The following is a 15,382-nucleotide window of genomic DNA, read 5'->3' as shown; positions in this document are numbered from 1 at the left end:
AAAGCCCAACTTTTAGAATTGCAGCAGGCCCTAAATGAAGGGATTCATCAAAAGGCCCAAAAAAACTATGCTTATTACAGATACCAACTATATAAATATGCCAACAAAAATAGTAGGATGCTCGCAAGGTTGGCAAAATCTAGGCAAGGGCCCTCAAAAATAGACACCTTGTACTCTCCTAATGGGGTATTAGAGAATACGGATGTTCAAATCAATAAAATCCTGGTAGATTATTACACGCATTTATACTCGCCCCCTGACCCACCCCCGTTAGATAGCGAGATGTACTTCAGTAGACAAGACAACGTCCGAGTGGACCCGGAAGGTCTGGCTATGTTAAATGCCCCTATAACAACTGACGAAGTAGCGTGGGCAATACAGCAGGGTCCCTTGGGAAAGGCCCCAGGCCCAGATGGATATAGAGGGGAATTCTATAAAATGCTGAGGGAGGAGGTGGCGCCACCGCTCACAGCTATGTTTAATACCATAGTGCAGGATCAACAAATGCCTCCCTCCTTACGGCTAGCACAAATTATAGTAATACCGAAGCCGGGACGTGATACGAGGAAACCAGAATCCTATAGGCCGATTTCGCTCCTCAATTATGAGGCCAAATTATACGCCAAAGTCCTAGCCAACCGATTAGCCCGTATATTGCCGGATATTATTGAGGAGTCACAAGTGGGTTTTGTGCAGGGCAGAAGTATTACTAAGAATGTCAGGAAAATACTTACAACGTTGGAGGTAGTATCTAATCAGGCCATACCATCCGTGTTAGTCAGCTTTGATGCCGAAAAGGCATTTGACAGAGTGGTGTGGGATTTTTTGTTTGGGACGTTAGAAGCATATGGAATAAATGGGTTTTTTCAGGAGGCAATAAGGGCGTTATACTATCTTCCACAGGCCCAAATGTGGGTTAATGGAATACTATCTGCCCCCTTCTCGATATATCGGGGAACTAGACAAGGCTGTCCACTGTCACCTTTGCTGTTCGTATTAACATTAGATCCCTTGATCAGAGATATTCAAGGGACGCCTGACGTGAAGGGAGTGGCGGTGGGCGCAGAAACGTTCAAGATCGCAGCATTTGCAGATGACCTACTAGCTCATCTGACTAATCCAAGTACATCACTGACAGCTTTATTAGAATGTATGGCAGAATATGGGGATTTCTCAGGTTTTAAGTTAAATTTGGAGAAATCAGAAGCATTGCTGGGTGGGGAGAAGCGCGAGGAGAGTTGGCAAGGCCGTGTCCCATTGAGATGGGCAGATGGGTCCTTTCGTTATTTAGGAGTGCAGTTGTCCATGGATACCTCAAAGTTGTATCACCTGAATATAGAGAAACTGCTACAGGATACAAGACGCTCTCTTGAGCAGTGGAGCCATCTGCCCCTATCACTTACTGGGAGAATTAATATGTTTAAAATGTTCATCTTCCCTAGATGGCTCTACATCTTACAAGCCGTGCCAATACACTTATTAAGAAGAGATATACGAAAGTTAAATAGGATTTGTAGGAATTTCCTTTGGGACGGGAAGAAGTCCAAATTACGTTTAGAATATCTTTATGATAATTGGACACAAGGAGGCTTGGGTCTACCCAATATTCAAAGATATAACAAGGCCTGTTTACTGAGACATCTCAGAGACTGGATGCTAGGCACAAGTCAGTATACCCCTATTGGGTGGGAGAGAGCATTGTTTAGGCCTTGGCATATGAATTTTCTTCTGCAGGCTAAATCAACTAGTTTACCGCCTGTAGGTAAGAATAGTATTTTGTTACAACCTTTAAGACAGGTCTGGCGTTTCCTAATGTCAGCTTGGAATCATAATCCAAATGTCAGTGATCAGTTGCCTCTTCAAGGGAATGGGGACTTCCAACCTGGAATGGAAGCAGGGACCATTAAAAACTGGGCAGAAATGGGAATCACTTTAGTGGAACACTTAGTCAATGCGGATGGAAGGTTGTATACATTCCAAGATCTACAGCAGAGGCTATCCCTAACAAACAAGGATCACTACACTTATAGACAATTACACCACTACTGGTATAGCTTAGACCAAGAGGCTCTGGGTACAAAAATGGGTCAAAAGCTTAGAGAATTTTTACAAGGGGATGCGTATGATCAGGTTTCAATATCTAGTTTACACAAAGCACTTCTGTTGCTTTGCCCACCTCGCAATTATGAAGCACTCACTGCAGCCTGGAGTAAAGACTTGGGATATGAATTGAAGGGAGTAAATTTTACAAAATTGATCATAGATATCCCAAAACAGGTGGGAGGGGCGGAGCTGCAGGAGAGTCAATACAGAATAATACACAGGGGATACATGACACAAACACAAGTAGCGAGAGCGGGGTGGACACCCGATGCCCAATGTTCCAAATGCAACAGAGGAAGGAATACCTTTTTGCATGCATTTTGGAGGTGCGATAGAGTAAAAATATTTTGGAAGGCGGTGCATAAATACCTTGAGAGCATCATTGATCAAAAAATACTCCCATCCTGGAGAGGAGCACTTTTAAATAGAAGGACAGCCTACGGGATTTCGGATAGGAATTTGGAACAATTGATATGCAAGGCTTATGCCGTGGGGAAAAAATGTATACTTAGACACTGGATGCAGGTGGTACCACCCTCCTTCTGGCATTGGAGAAATAGGTTTCATGAATTGATGCTATGGGAGGCCAGGGAAGCCCAGGGCACATCCAAGAAAAGAAGGAAGTTTATCACCATCTGGACCAAGTACTTACAAAGTATATCCCATAAAGCGAGAAGTGCAATATTAAATAAATTTTCCACATAGGGGACCATAAAGGAGGGAGAGGATAATGGCAACTAGAGTTCAGTAACACAACATAAGGCAGAGCACCTTAACCAACACCGTAGCACAAGAGTGAATGGGAGATGTAACTGAATGGCTCATGAAGTGAATGTGGAATATTTCATGATAAAGGGGGGAGGGGGGAAGGGGATGAAAGGGAGGGAGATATTAGATAAGGGGTTAACCGCGATACAACTACAAGTTATTATTCTTGGAATGTGCAGATAGCGGGTAATGTTCATTGTTGTTTATTGTTCTATTCTGACACAAGGATTATGTTAAAGACAGTATTAAGGGGGGGGAAGGGGGGAATTGGGAAGGAAATTGTAAATCAAATTTGATGATAATGACCGCGGATGGGTGTACATATGACTGACAAAGTTTAAATTGTTATGTACTTAATCAAATGATTGTGATAATCTGTGGCATCATCAATAAAAACTTTGAAACATAAAAAAAAAAAAAAAGACGCTCTGGAATGAGGGGGCATAGAATGAAAGTGAAAGATAGGCTCAAGAGTAATGTGAGGAAATACTTCTTTACAGAATGCGTGGAACAGCCTCCTAGTGGAGGAGCTTCTGGTGGTCAGCATTTTTTAAAATACTGATCCCTGTAGGCACAATTAGCACTGGATATTCAATGCCAGGCCATGTGTTGGTCCCAGCTGAATATTGTCCTGGACCTGCATAAGGTTAACTGGCCAGGTCCCGATCCCCACTCTCACTACCACCACCCCCCCAAAAAAAACATCAAGAAAACCCTTTCTGATCTCTCCTCCCTCTCACTCTCCAGAACATCAAGAACCTCCCTTTATTTATGAGAAGACTCAGAATTCTTGAACCAAAATCTTCTTTAATGCAGTAATTAGGCCTATGGGGAACCTCAGGATCCCCCTAGGCCTTCCTGCCCAAACCTTGGTGGTCTTGTGGGGAACAGGCAGGAGCGATGCTCATTTGCTCCTGCCCTTTGCAGCTGCCCATCCTGTAGTGGCAGCCTTGCGGTATTACCTTGATGCTCCGGGGGTGGGAGGGAGGATGAGAGGGTTTCTTGATGTTCAGGGGCAGGAAGGAGAGAAAGAGATGGGAAGGGGTGTTTCTTGATGTTTGGGAGTGGGAGGGAGGGGTTTCTTGATGATGTGAGGGGTGGGAGGGAGAGAGGTACTGGAAAGGGGGATCTTGATGCTCTGGGGGGGGGGGGGGGGGAGGATTTTAAGGAGGTGATTTCTTGAAATTCTGGAAGAGGCAGGATCAACACACTTCAGGCCAGTACCTGGAAGTTATGGGGGTGCTGGACGATATTCAGTGCCAGCACCCGCATAGCTAAGTGGGCAAGTTTGGGACTGCTTTTTGTTGCAAACCTATATGCCCAATTAACTATTGGCACCAGCACTGATTACTGCCAATACCTGCATAACTGCCGGCTCCTCCCTGAATCCACCCCCGTGACACTCCTGAATGGCTCGATATCAAAATGGCCATTAGTGCCAATATTCAGGGGCACTGCTTGGTTAAGAACTGCTGAATATGGGCGGCCAGATCAAGCAGCGGGAACCTCTCCTGCCTGCTTAAATCATTTTGAATGTAGGTCCCAGGATCTCTAAGAGAGAGAAAGGGATAGTAGAAGGTATGGATGAGCAGACTGGTCTTTATCTGCCATCGTTTTCCCTGTTTTTAAGTTACTAAATCATGCAATACAAATTTCTTTTGGTTGATTCTGAACAAAAAACACCTCAAAGACTAATTACTTACCCAAATGCCATTACAGTTTGAATCGTGCTGAATATCCCAATTACGGGGGCTATAAAGAAACAATAAGGATAACATTATACAAGTCAAAAGAAATATTTATAATTTCAAAGAAATAATTGCTTTCTTTCTGAAGCAGAATAATGTTAGGTTTTCTCCTCCAATGCACTATGGAGGCGTTTCACCACTAAAACTGCTGAGACAAGGGTACCAGTCAAGAATAAGTTAATTAAGGATAATGACATGCTTAAAAGATTTAATCTGGTGGAGTGCTTTACAGATTATTTAAAGCAGCACTGAATCTCGGATGTTTGAGATACTCCGTTGTTCTCCGACCTAGATGTTAAAATGCATCCTCTACAGCAGAAAGCACAAAGGGGCCCTTTTACTAAGCCGTGTAGGTGCCTATGCGCACCCAACGTGTGTCAAATTGGAGTTACCGCCTGGCTATCGTGTGGCTCTTGCTGTAATTTCAATTTTGGCGCGCGTCCGCTACACGCATCTGAAAGATATTTTTTATTTTCTGATGCGCGGCAGCTACACGCATCAAGTGGAAATTGACACGCATAGACCATTACTGCCCGGTTACTGCGTGAGACCTTACCGCTATGTCAATGGCTTGCAGTAAGGTCTCAGACCCAAAATGGACACGTGGCAATTCGGCAAAATTTTTTTTAAAGGCATTTGTTTTGTAGGTGTGCTAAAAAATGATTCTGCGCGAGCCCAAAACACGCGTCTACACTACCGCAGGTCATTTTGCAGCGCACCTTAGTAAAAGGACCCCAGAGTCATTCTATAAAGGTATGTCCATATTCGACTGCAGTTCCCAATGGTTTGCACTTACTGAAGAGGTGGAACAGCTGCAGAATGAAAAGTGTCACTTATTTCTGCTCTTTCTGAACAGACACCTCCCATCACCTGTAAAGTAAGGTTTGGAAATGAGCCTTTAGGACCATAGGGAGAATCCCTTTAGTTTAGGGCAGAAAAGATTCCACTCACATGGACAGATTCAGAAGATGCTAATGTCTGAGGTTGTTTCTCTTGTCTTACAAGATCATGCACACTACTCCTTTCACTAGTAACTGAATGTAGGAGACACCTGAGCATTGACATACCTGAGTCCAAGGTCATGCACACTTGGACTCAGGTATGTCAATGCTCAGGTGTCTCCTACATTCAGTTACTAGTGAAAGGAGTAGTGTGATCAGCAGGGCTCTCCCGTGAGGAAACAGAAGGACAAGAAATATGATAAATATAACCTTTATTCTTCAGGACCCAACAAAGCACTGTGTTTCGGCGTGAAGCCTACATCAGGGGTCTATAAACAATGGACATACATTAAATATATTTAAATATAAATATATAAAAAATATCTATACAGTGCACTCCATTTAAGTGCACGTCGGATAAGCGCATGCACTGTTTAACTGCATGCCGTACTTCGGTCCCATTTTTGCCACCATCAATTTCTATGGGGACAAACTTCGGTTTAGCGCACCACTGATAAGTGTGAGATTCGCTTATATGCATGGTTCAAGACCGCTTCTCTGCAGGAAAGACTCCGCATAAGCGCGCGCACGGAATATGGAAGCTGATTGGCACGTGACAACCAACAAGATTTCAAATTCACCACCCCTTTAACTGCCACAGGCAGAATAAGCGAAAGAATGTTGTTAGAGCGTACACTGGGGTCGTCGTCGTCACAGCAGAACTTTAAGACTTTAACACTGGCTTAACGAATAGAAGTTCTTAAAAAATTAGAAAACAAAGTCAAGCATCTATTGCTAAAGAATATGGTGTCAATCCCAGTCAAATTTCACATGTCTTGAAGCAGAAAGACCAGTTTCTGGAAGACTGGCAAAACAATACAAATCCACAACGGAAACGAAAATGGGCGGGAAAAGCTGAGGAGGTAGAACATGTTCTTCTTCGGTGGTTTTCTCAAGTCAGGAGCAGACAGTTTCCTGTTAGTGGTCCACTGCTTATGGAGAAAGCTAACCAGCTAGTTGAAAGTCTTGGACTAACTGAATTCAAAGCCACTGTTGGATGGTTGGAAAGATGGAAGGAGAGGAACAGCATAAAATTCAAGAAATAAGACGCTGATGACTTTGGTGCTGAAAATTGGGTTGTTTCAGTTCTTCCTACCATCTTGAACGAGTTTGCACCTTGTGACATTTTCAATGCTGACGAAAATGGTCTCTACTGGCGAGCGATTCCTGAAGGAACACTTGCATTCAAACATGCCGAAACTACTGGAGGTAAAACGTCAAAGGACCGACTGACGATCCTCCTTTGCTGCAATATGGATGGAAGTGAGAAGTTGGAAACCCTCGTCATTGGAAAGAGCAAATAGCCCCATTGCTTCAAGAAAGTTAAGCGACCTCCTATGTCAAACGAGGCTAACGCAAATTAATGGATGACTGGGGAAATTTGGAAGCAGTGGCTAAAGAAGTTAGACACTAGAATGCGGGCACAAAAGTGTCAGATTTTACTGCTTTGTGATAATTGTGCTGCACACAGGGATGATGTCAGGCTGTCTAACATCAAGGTGGTCTTCCTGCCACCAAACACTCACTACCTCTCTGATCCAACCTATGGATCAGGGCATAATAGCCAATTTCAAACAACATTATCGGGCTCTTGTGCTACGTCGTCTGATGAGCGTTGTGGATGACCAGACTGGCAAGGACAAACGTGCTGTTGAACTGGCTTGTAATCTATCTCTGTTGGATTCCCTACATATGCAGAAAGAAGCCTGGAATCATGTTACACAGGCAACCATTGTGAACTGCTACAAGCGGGCAAGCTTTGTTAAGAATGTGGAGAGGGATGAAACAGATGCAGCTGTTGCAAACGTGTCAGATGAACAGGTTATTGACATCCCAGCCAGTGTTGCTGAAGAGGAGTTTCATCGCTACGTAGCTGTTGATTACGATCTACAAACAGCGGATGACAGCACTGATGCCGAGATATGCGCCTACACGAAAGCAACAATGGCTGATGATGAAACAGAGGATGAAATGAGCAGCGAGGCACATGCTGATGAAATTCAACAACCTCCTCCTGTCACTTTTGCAAGAGCGCTGGAGAGTCTCAACACCGTGTGGGCCTATATGGAGGCCACTGGATGTCAGTGCTATGACAGTTTTTACTGTTTGGCAGACGTAGTCTATGGAACTCACAGACCCAATAGTGTACAGAGGACTATAACTGATTACTTCAAGTAAGCCTAACGCCAGTTAACAGAGACTGTATACTGTATGTATAATAATAAACAGTACTGTACATATGTTTATTAGATGTCAAGCTTCTTTGGGTCACAACGGTTAAGTGCACGCTCTGGTTAACTGCATGCATTTCTTTGGTCCCAGACCCTTGCACTTAAGCGGATTGCACTGTGTGTGTGTGTGTGTGTGTGTATATATATATATAAGGGTGAATATAAATTTGTAACCAGCACTCTCCCACTATTGTTGTTTTATTGTCATTGCCATTTTTCTCCTTTTTTTCTCCTCCTACTTCCTCCTGCACGGTTTTGTTTACACTCAAGACACTGCATTTTTTAATATTTATTTTTGGTCGGCTTTTCGTGCTGTTTTATCCAATTTTCACCCATTGTCACTTCCTTTATCCGCACAGCGCTATTTGTTAGCTTGCTACGGACCTCGGTCCTTTCCCTATATGCACATGCTTTTCATACAGTTGTCCGTGTATTGGCCAATCTCCCCTGTTTCTTGCCGGTTTTCTCATGTGTCAGGTGGCCTCTCCTGCGGTCTGCCTTTTTTTTTCACAGTTTTAACCTACATACTGATTCACCTAGGTTCCTTTGGATATGGATTAGGCTTGATCCTTGAACAACGCTTTGAACATCGAGCACATTTCATTATCCCATTTATGCATTGCTTTCACTTTTCACTCACTCTTTGGCACCTTCCCAACATTTTGTGTTTCATGCTCCATATTCACTCTGTACCCTTTTGGACTCACTATTATAAAAAATAAATCAAAAATATCCACATGGAAAGGCACTGCGAATAAGAAGAAACATGCACAGTGAGGAGAACACAATGATGCATCCTCCCTGCTCTGCGAAAAAACAAAGACTGAGGACCCGCGATCATGCGTTGGGCGGGAAGGCACCAGTACATGCGTGGTGGGATGCTACTAGAAACTTCTACAAACTTCTCACTAGTCAGCATCCACACTGGGCTCCGTCAGATGCCATCATCCAGCTGTGAGAATAAACTGGCCTGCTTGTCCTCGGAGAATCACATTTATATGTTCATCTAGTGCTAGTTATACAGGAGCATCTCCTAGGGACAACACTCGTTATTTGTAACCCTTTTTTTTTTTTTTGATCAGTGTATGGCACCAAATATTTGTGCTGCTTTGGCAGTGCTATATATATATATTTTTGCAAAGGCTCTGTTTTCACCAAGCCTCTTCTAGGTTTTTTTTTTTTTTTTTGCAAACACATATCTAAATGTCTGCTTTCTGAACTACATGAGCCATACAATGTTATTATCCTCTAGGACAGTGCATCTCAACCCAGTCCTTGGGGCACACCAAGCCAGTCAGGTTTTCAGGATACCCACAATGAATATGCATGAGATAGACTTGCATGCAGTGCCTCCTTGATATGCAAATCCATCTCATGCATATTCATGTGTAGCTATCCTGAAAACTCCGGCTGGGTGTGCCTCGAGGACTGGGTTCAGAAGCACTGCTCTAGGTCTGTGCTTGTGTAACCCCGGTATTTGTCAACCATGTTTTATTCAAATAAAAAGTAACATCTACAACATTTTGGAAGTTGTTTCTCCAGCATACTAACCTTCACATATGAACAATACACTGGGAGGGAGAGCTTTGTGGTTTCTGTGACTGGAACGTTTCCTCTGTACTTAGAATAATTTGAACCTGGAGGTTTACATTAATGATGGGTCAACCATGAACACTTTGATGAATCTATATACATAGGATTTTTTTCAATTGTATATTTATAGGTTTAACAAATAATCATACAAGCATTAAACTTGAAAAGCAATTCAGAGAGTATCCTTAACAAAATAGGAAAAATACAAATACAAAAGATTTTTTAATGCAAAGTTTGCATATTGCCTTGATACATCTGTTGCTTTATAACTGAAAACTGGTCTTCTGCATCAGAAGAAAGAGGTCTTTACAAAAAGAAGAAAATCAGCATCTTAAATTTGCATTAAACTGATGTTTATTCTTTCAGTGTATGTGTACTTTGGATTATTTCTTCTGCGATTTCATAAACCTTCAGCTTTGTGCTCATCAGCTAACTCACACACCTAAGCAAACACAACCTGATAGAGTCACTAACTGTACAGAAGACTCTGCTCTTCTCATAGACTAGGTACACACAGCAGGAAGACATCATATGAGCTACTGCATCTCAGCTTTATTTCTTAAAGCAGAAACAAGCTGCCAAATCCCCAGAGCAGAATTCACAACATGGCAAATAGCTTAAAACAACCCCACGGAACCAGTTCAGACGTTCTTGGTGCATAACTGAATGGCATAAATGCAGGAGAAGGAAACTTTAATAAATTCAGTAGTACAGGAGCATTTGGATTCTTCTTTTTTCTTTTGTTTTGTGTTTTTCCTGTTTTCCTGTGGAGGGCTCCATGCAAGGATTTTTAAAAGCAACACTGTGGGGCTGATGCAGAAAGCTTCGCAGTAGAGCCGGCTCAGTGTACAGCTCTACTGCAAAACAATCGCTGGAAAGCATCCACCGAATCTATAAGCATAAGTACATAAAGTATTGCCATACTGGGACAGACCAAAGGTCCATCAAGCCCAGCATCCTGTTTCCAACAGTGGCTAATCCAGGTCACAAATACCTGGCAAGATCCCAAAGAAGTACCAATTGTTTTATACTGCTTATCCCAGAAATAGTTGATTTTCCCCAAGTCCAATTTAATAATGGTCAATGGACTTTTCCTTTAGGAAGCCATCCAACCCTTTTTAAAACTCTGCTAAGCTAACCGCCTTTACCACATACTCTGGCAATGAATTCCAGAGTTTAATTACATGTTGAGTGAAGAAATATTTTCTCCAGTTAATTTTAAATTTACTACTTTTTAGATTCATCGCATGTCCCCAAGTCCTAGTATTTTTGGAAAGAATAAACAGACGCTTCACGTCAACCCGTTCAACTCCACTCATTATTTTATAGACCTTTATCATATCTCCCATCAGCAGCCTTTTCTCCAAGCTGAAGAGCCCCAGCCGCTTCAGCCTTTCCTCATAGGGAAGTCGTCTCATCCCCTTTATCATTTTCGTCGCCTTTCTCTGCACCTTTTCTAATTCCACTACATCTTTTTTGAGATGCAGTGACCAGAATTGAACACAATATTCAAGATGCGGTTGCACCATGGAACGATACAAAGGCATTATAACGTCCTCATTTTTGTTTTCCATTCCTTTCCTAATAATACATAACATTCTATTTGCTTTCTTAGCCGCAGCAGCACACTGAGCAGAAGGTTTCAACGTATCATCAACAACGACACCTAGATCCCTTTCTTGGTCTCTGACTCCTAGCGTGGAACCTTGCATGATGCAGCTATAATTCAGGTTCCTCTTTCCCACATGCATCACTTTGCACTTGCTCACATTAAACATCATCTGCCATTTAGACGCCCAGTCTCATAAGGTCCTCTTGTGATTTTTCACAATCCTCCCGCGATTTAACCACTTTGAATAACTTTGTGTCATCAGCAAATTTAATTACCTCTCTAGTTACTCCCATCTCTAGGTCATTTATAAATATGTTAAAAAGCAGCGGTCCCAGCACAGACCCCTGGGGAACCCCACTAACTACCCTTCTCCATTGAGAATACTGACCATGTAACCCTACTCTCTGTTTTCTATCTTTTAACCAGTTTTTAATCCACAATTGGACACTACCTCCTATCCCATGACTCTCTAATTTCCTCTGGAGTCTTTCATGAGGTACTTTGTCAAACACCTTCTGAAAATCCAGATACACAATATCAACCATCTCACCTTTATCCACATTTGTTCACCCCTTCAAAGAAATGTAATAGATCGGTGAGGCAAGATTTCCCTTCAATAAGTCCATGTTGGCTTTGTCTCATTATCCATGCTTTCGAATATGCTCTGTAATTTTGTTCTTTATAATAGTCTCTACCATTTTGCCTGGCACCGACATCAGACTTACCGGTCTATAATTTCCCAGATCTTCTCTGGAACCTTTTTTAAAAATCAGCGATACACTGGCCACCCTCCAATCTTCCGGGACCACGCTCGATTTTAAGGATAAATTACATATTACTAACAATAGCTCCGCAAGTTCATTTTTCAGTTCTGTCAATACGCTGGGATAAATACCATCTGGTCCAGGAGATTTGCTACTCTTCAGTTTGTAGAGCTGCCCCATTACATCCTCCAGGTTTATAGAGAATTTGTTCAGTTTCTCTGACTCGTCAGCTTCGAACACCATTTCTGGCACCTGTATCTCTCCCAAATCTTCCTCGGTGAAGACTGAAGCAAAGAATTAATTTAATCTCTCCGCTATGGCTTTGTCTTCCCTGACTGCCCCTTTTAACCCTCGGTCATCTAGTGATCCAACCGATTCTTTTGCCGGCTTCCTGCCTTTAAAATACCTAAAAAAAAATTTTACTATGTGTTTTTGCCTCCAAAGCAATCTTTTTTTCGAAGTCTTTCTTAGCCTTCCTTATCAGCACTTTGCATTTGACTTGACATTCCTTATGCTGTTTCTTATTATTTTCAGTCGGTACCTTCTTCCATTTTCTGAAGGATTTTCTTTTAGCTCTAATAGCTTCCTTCAGCTCACTTTTTAACCATGCCGGCTGTGGTTTGGTCTTCCATCCTCCTTTTTTAATACGCGGAATATATTTGGCCTGGGCTTTCAGGATGGTATTTTTGAACAGCATCCATGCCTGATGTAAATTTTTGACCCTCGCAGCCGCTTCTCTAAGTTTTTTTTTCACCATTCTTCTCATTTTATCATAGTCTCCTTTTTTTAAAGTTAAACGCTAACATATTTGATTTCCTATGTATACTTACTTCAAAGCTAATATCAAATCCAATCATATTATGATCATTGTTATCAAGTGACCCGAACACCATTACCTCTTGCACCAGATCATGACCTCCACTAAGGATTAGGTGTAGAATATTTCCTTCTCTCGTCGGCTCCTGTACCAGTTGCTCCATAAAGCAGTCCTTGATTTCGTCAAGGAATTTTACCTCCCTAGCTTTATCTGATGTTACATTTACCCAGTCAATATCGGGGTAATTGAATTCACCCATTATTAATGTGTTTCCCAGCTTGTTTGCGTCCCTAATTTCCTTTAACATTTCTGCATCCGTCTGTTCATCCTGGCCAGGCGGACGGTAGTACACTCCTATCACTATCCTTTTCCCTTTTACACATGGAATGTAAATCATTAGTGATTCCAAGATGTGTTTTGTTTCCTACAGAATTTTCAATCTATTTGATTCAAGGCTCTCCTTAATATACAAAGCTACCCCTCCACCAATTCGATCCACCCTATCACAACGATATAATTTGTACCCCGGTATGACAGTGTCCCACTGGTTTTCCTCCTTCCACCAGGTCTCAGAGATGCCTATTATATCTAATTTTTCATTTAGTGCAATATATTCTAACTATCCTATCTTATTTCTTAGGCTCCTGGCATTCGCATATAGACATTTCAAACTATGTTTGTTGTTCCTATTTTCATCATGCTCAGTACTTGACAGTATTAATTTACAATCTTTTGCCTGATTTTTATTTAAGGACACCTGATCTACTATGTTCTCTTTTGCAACCTCACTATCGGGATGGCCTATCTTCCCTGTTTTGGTGATATCTTTGAAAGATACCTTATACCGAACCATGCACTTTTGAGCGACTGTCGGCCTTCCCCCAGTTTCTAGTTTAAAAGCTGCCTTATCTCATTTTTAAACACCGATGCCAGCAGCTTGGTCCCACCCTGGGCAAGGTAGAGCCCATCCTTTCGGAATAGGCTCCCCCTTCCCCAGAATGTTGCCCAGTTCCTAACAAATCTAAAACACTCCTCCCTGCACCATCATCTCATCCACGCATTGAGACTCCGGAGCTCTGCCTGTCTCTTGGGCTTTGCGCGTGGAACGGGTAGAACTTCAGAAAATGCTACCCTAGAGGTTCAGGATTTGAGCGTTCTACCTAAGAGCCTAAATTTGGCTTCCAGAACCTCTCTCCCACATTTTCCTATGTCATTGGTACCCACATGTACCAAGACAGCCGGCTCTTCCCCAGCACTATATAAAATCCTATCTAGGTGATGTGTGAGGTCTGCCACCTTCGCACCAGGCAGGCAAGTCACCAGGCGATCCCCATGTCCACCAGTCACCCAGCTATCTATATGCCTAATGATCTAATCACCAACTACATACAACAGCTGTCCTAACCCTTCCCTCCTGGACAGCACTTGGAGACATATCCTCTGTGCGAGAGGATAGTACATCCCCTGGTGGGCAGGTCCTGGCTACAGGAGTATTTCCTACTTTACCAAGGTGATGCTCACCTTCTAGGAGACCTCCCTCCTCCAAGGTAGCACAGGGGCTACCAGACTGGAGGTGGGACTTCTCTACAACATCCCTGTAGGTCTCCTCTATGTACCTCTCTGTCTCCCTCAGCTCCAACAAATCTGCTACTCTAGCCTCAAGAGAACGGACACGTTCTCTGAGAGCTAGAAGCTCTTTGCATCAGGCACACACATATAACTGCTCACCAACTGGGAGATAATCAAACATTTAGCACTCAATGCAAAAAATTGGATAGCACCCCTCTCACTGCTGGACTGCTGACACCATCTTAGTATTTTTGAGTTTTTCAATAATTTAAAACTTGCTAAAGTATTAAGGATATAAGCCTAATATAAAAATGTCTTTTAATTTATATGGTATATTGTGTGATTTATTTAGTGTTTCCTTCTTAGATGGTAATGAAATGTATTTAAAACTCTGTAAAAGCACTCCTTGCTTGTTACCCTAATTACAATAACTGATTATAAATGAAGAGTTGTCCTAGGGGTGGGCGGGTATTGGGGAGGATGGGTGGGAAGACTAAACTAGATCCTGCAGTGCCTTCTAGAGGCTATCTGTTAATGCTGTGGTACAAAGTTCAAGTTTTTTTTGGTTTTTTTTTATTTTTATTTTTTATTTATAGCCATTTAAATTTTTACAAGCGATAAAACATCTTGCTGGAAATACAGAGAAATGAGCCAGTGACATAAAAAAAAACTTTGCCAGCAGTCATCAGTTCTGATCTTCCTCACCTCTCGCCTGACCCGACTCCCATTCCCCGCAATATATTTTTTAAAAATCCTTGCCCCTCCCCACCAATAGTCTAGCGGCCCTCTCCCTCCCCTCACCTCCTAAAAATTCCCTGGTAGTCTAGTGGCCCCCCCCCCCCCCCCCCCGTTCCCTGATATTAAAAAAAACTTGCCCTGGCAATCTAGTAGCCCCTCCCTCCCTCCCTCCCCCCTCTTCCAAAAACATCCATGGTGTCTAGTGGCATCCACCCACCCCATCCTACAACCCCTTGCCAGGCCCCCAGACTCTTGTACCTTAACTAAGTCAGGCGAGATGCCCACTCGCTCCTGCCTCAGATGCCATCATCTTCAAAATGTCAGCACTCTGCCCCGTGAGGTGCATCCTGGGACGCACTGGGGCAAGGCCAGTCTACCATACAAGGGAGAAATTCCCTTATATGGCTGACTGGCTCTGCCTGGTCATCCCCAGGATGC

At 42.8% G+C, this 15,382-nt stretch overlaps 1 protein-coding gene across 1 annotated transcript in view; it reads right to left on the bottom strand.

The window, feature by feature from the left end:
• AOAH (acyloxyacyl hydrolase) overlaps nt 1-15,382 on the bottom strand; it is a 213,672-nt gene that overhangs the window by 108,204 nt on the left and 90,086 nt on the right. The window contains exon 9 of the mRNA XM_030204112.1: nt 4,575-4,623. Within this exon, the coding sequence (XP_030059972.1) occupies nt 4,575-4,623 (49 nt within the window). The remainder of the gene's footprint in view (nt 1-4,574; nt 4,624-15,382) is intronic.

Source organism: Microcaecilia unicolor, chromosome 1 (assembly GCF_901765095.1).
Source record: "Microcaecilia unicolor chromosome 1, aMicUni1.1, whole genome shotgun sequence".
NCBI lineage: Eukaryota > Metazoa > Chordata > Amphibia > Gymnophiona > Siphonopidae > Microcaecilia > Microcaecilia unicolor.
The sequence above is the reverse complement of the archived record's forward strand: the minus strand, read 5'-3'. Positions and strand labels throughout refer to the sequence as shown.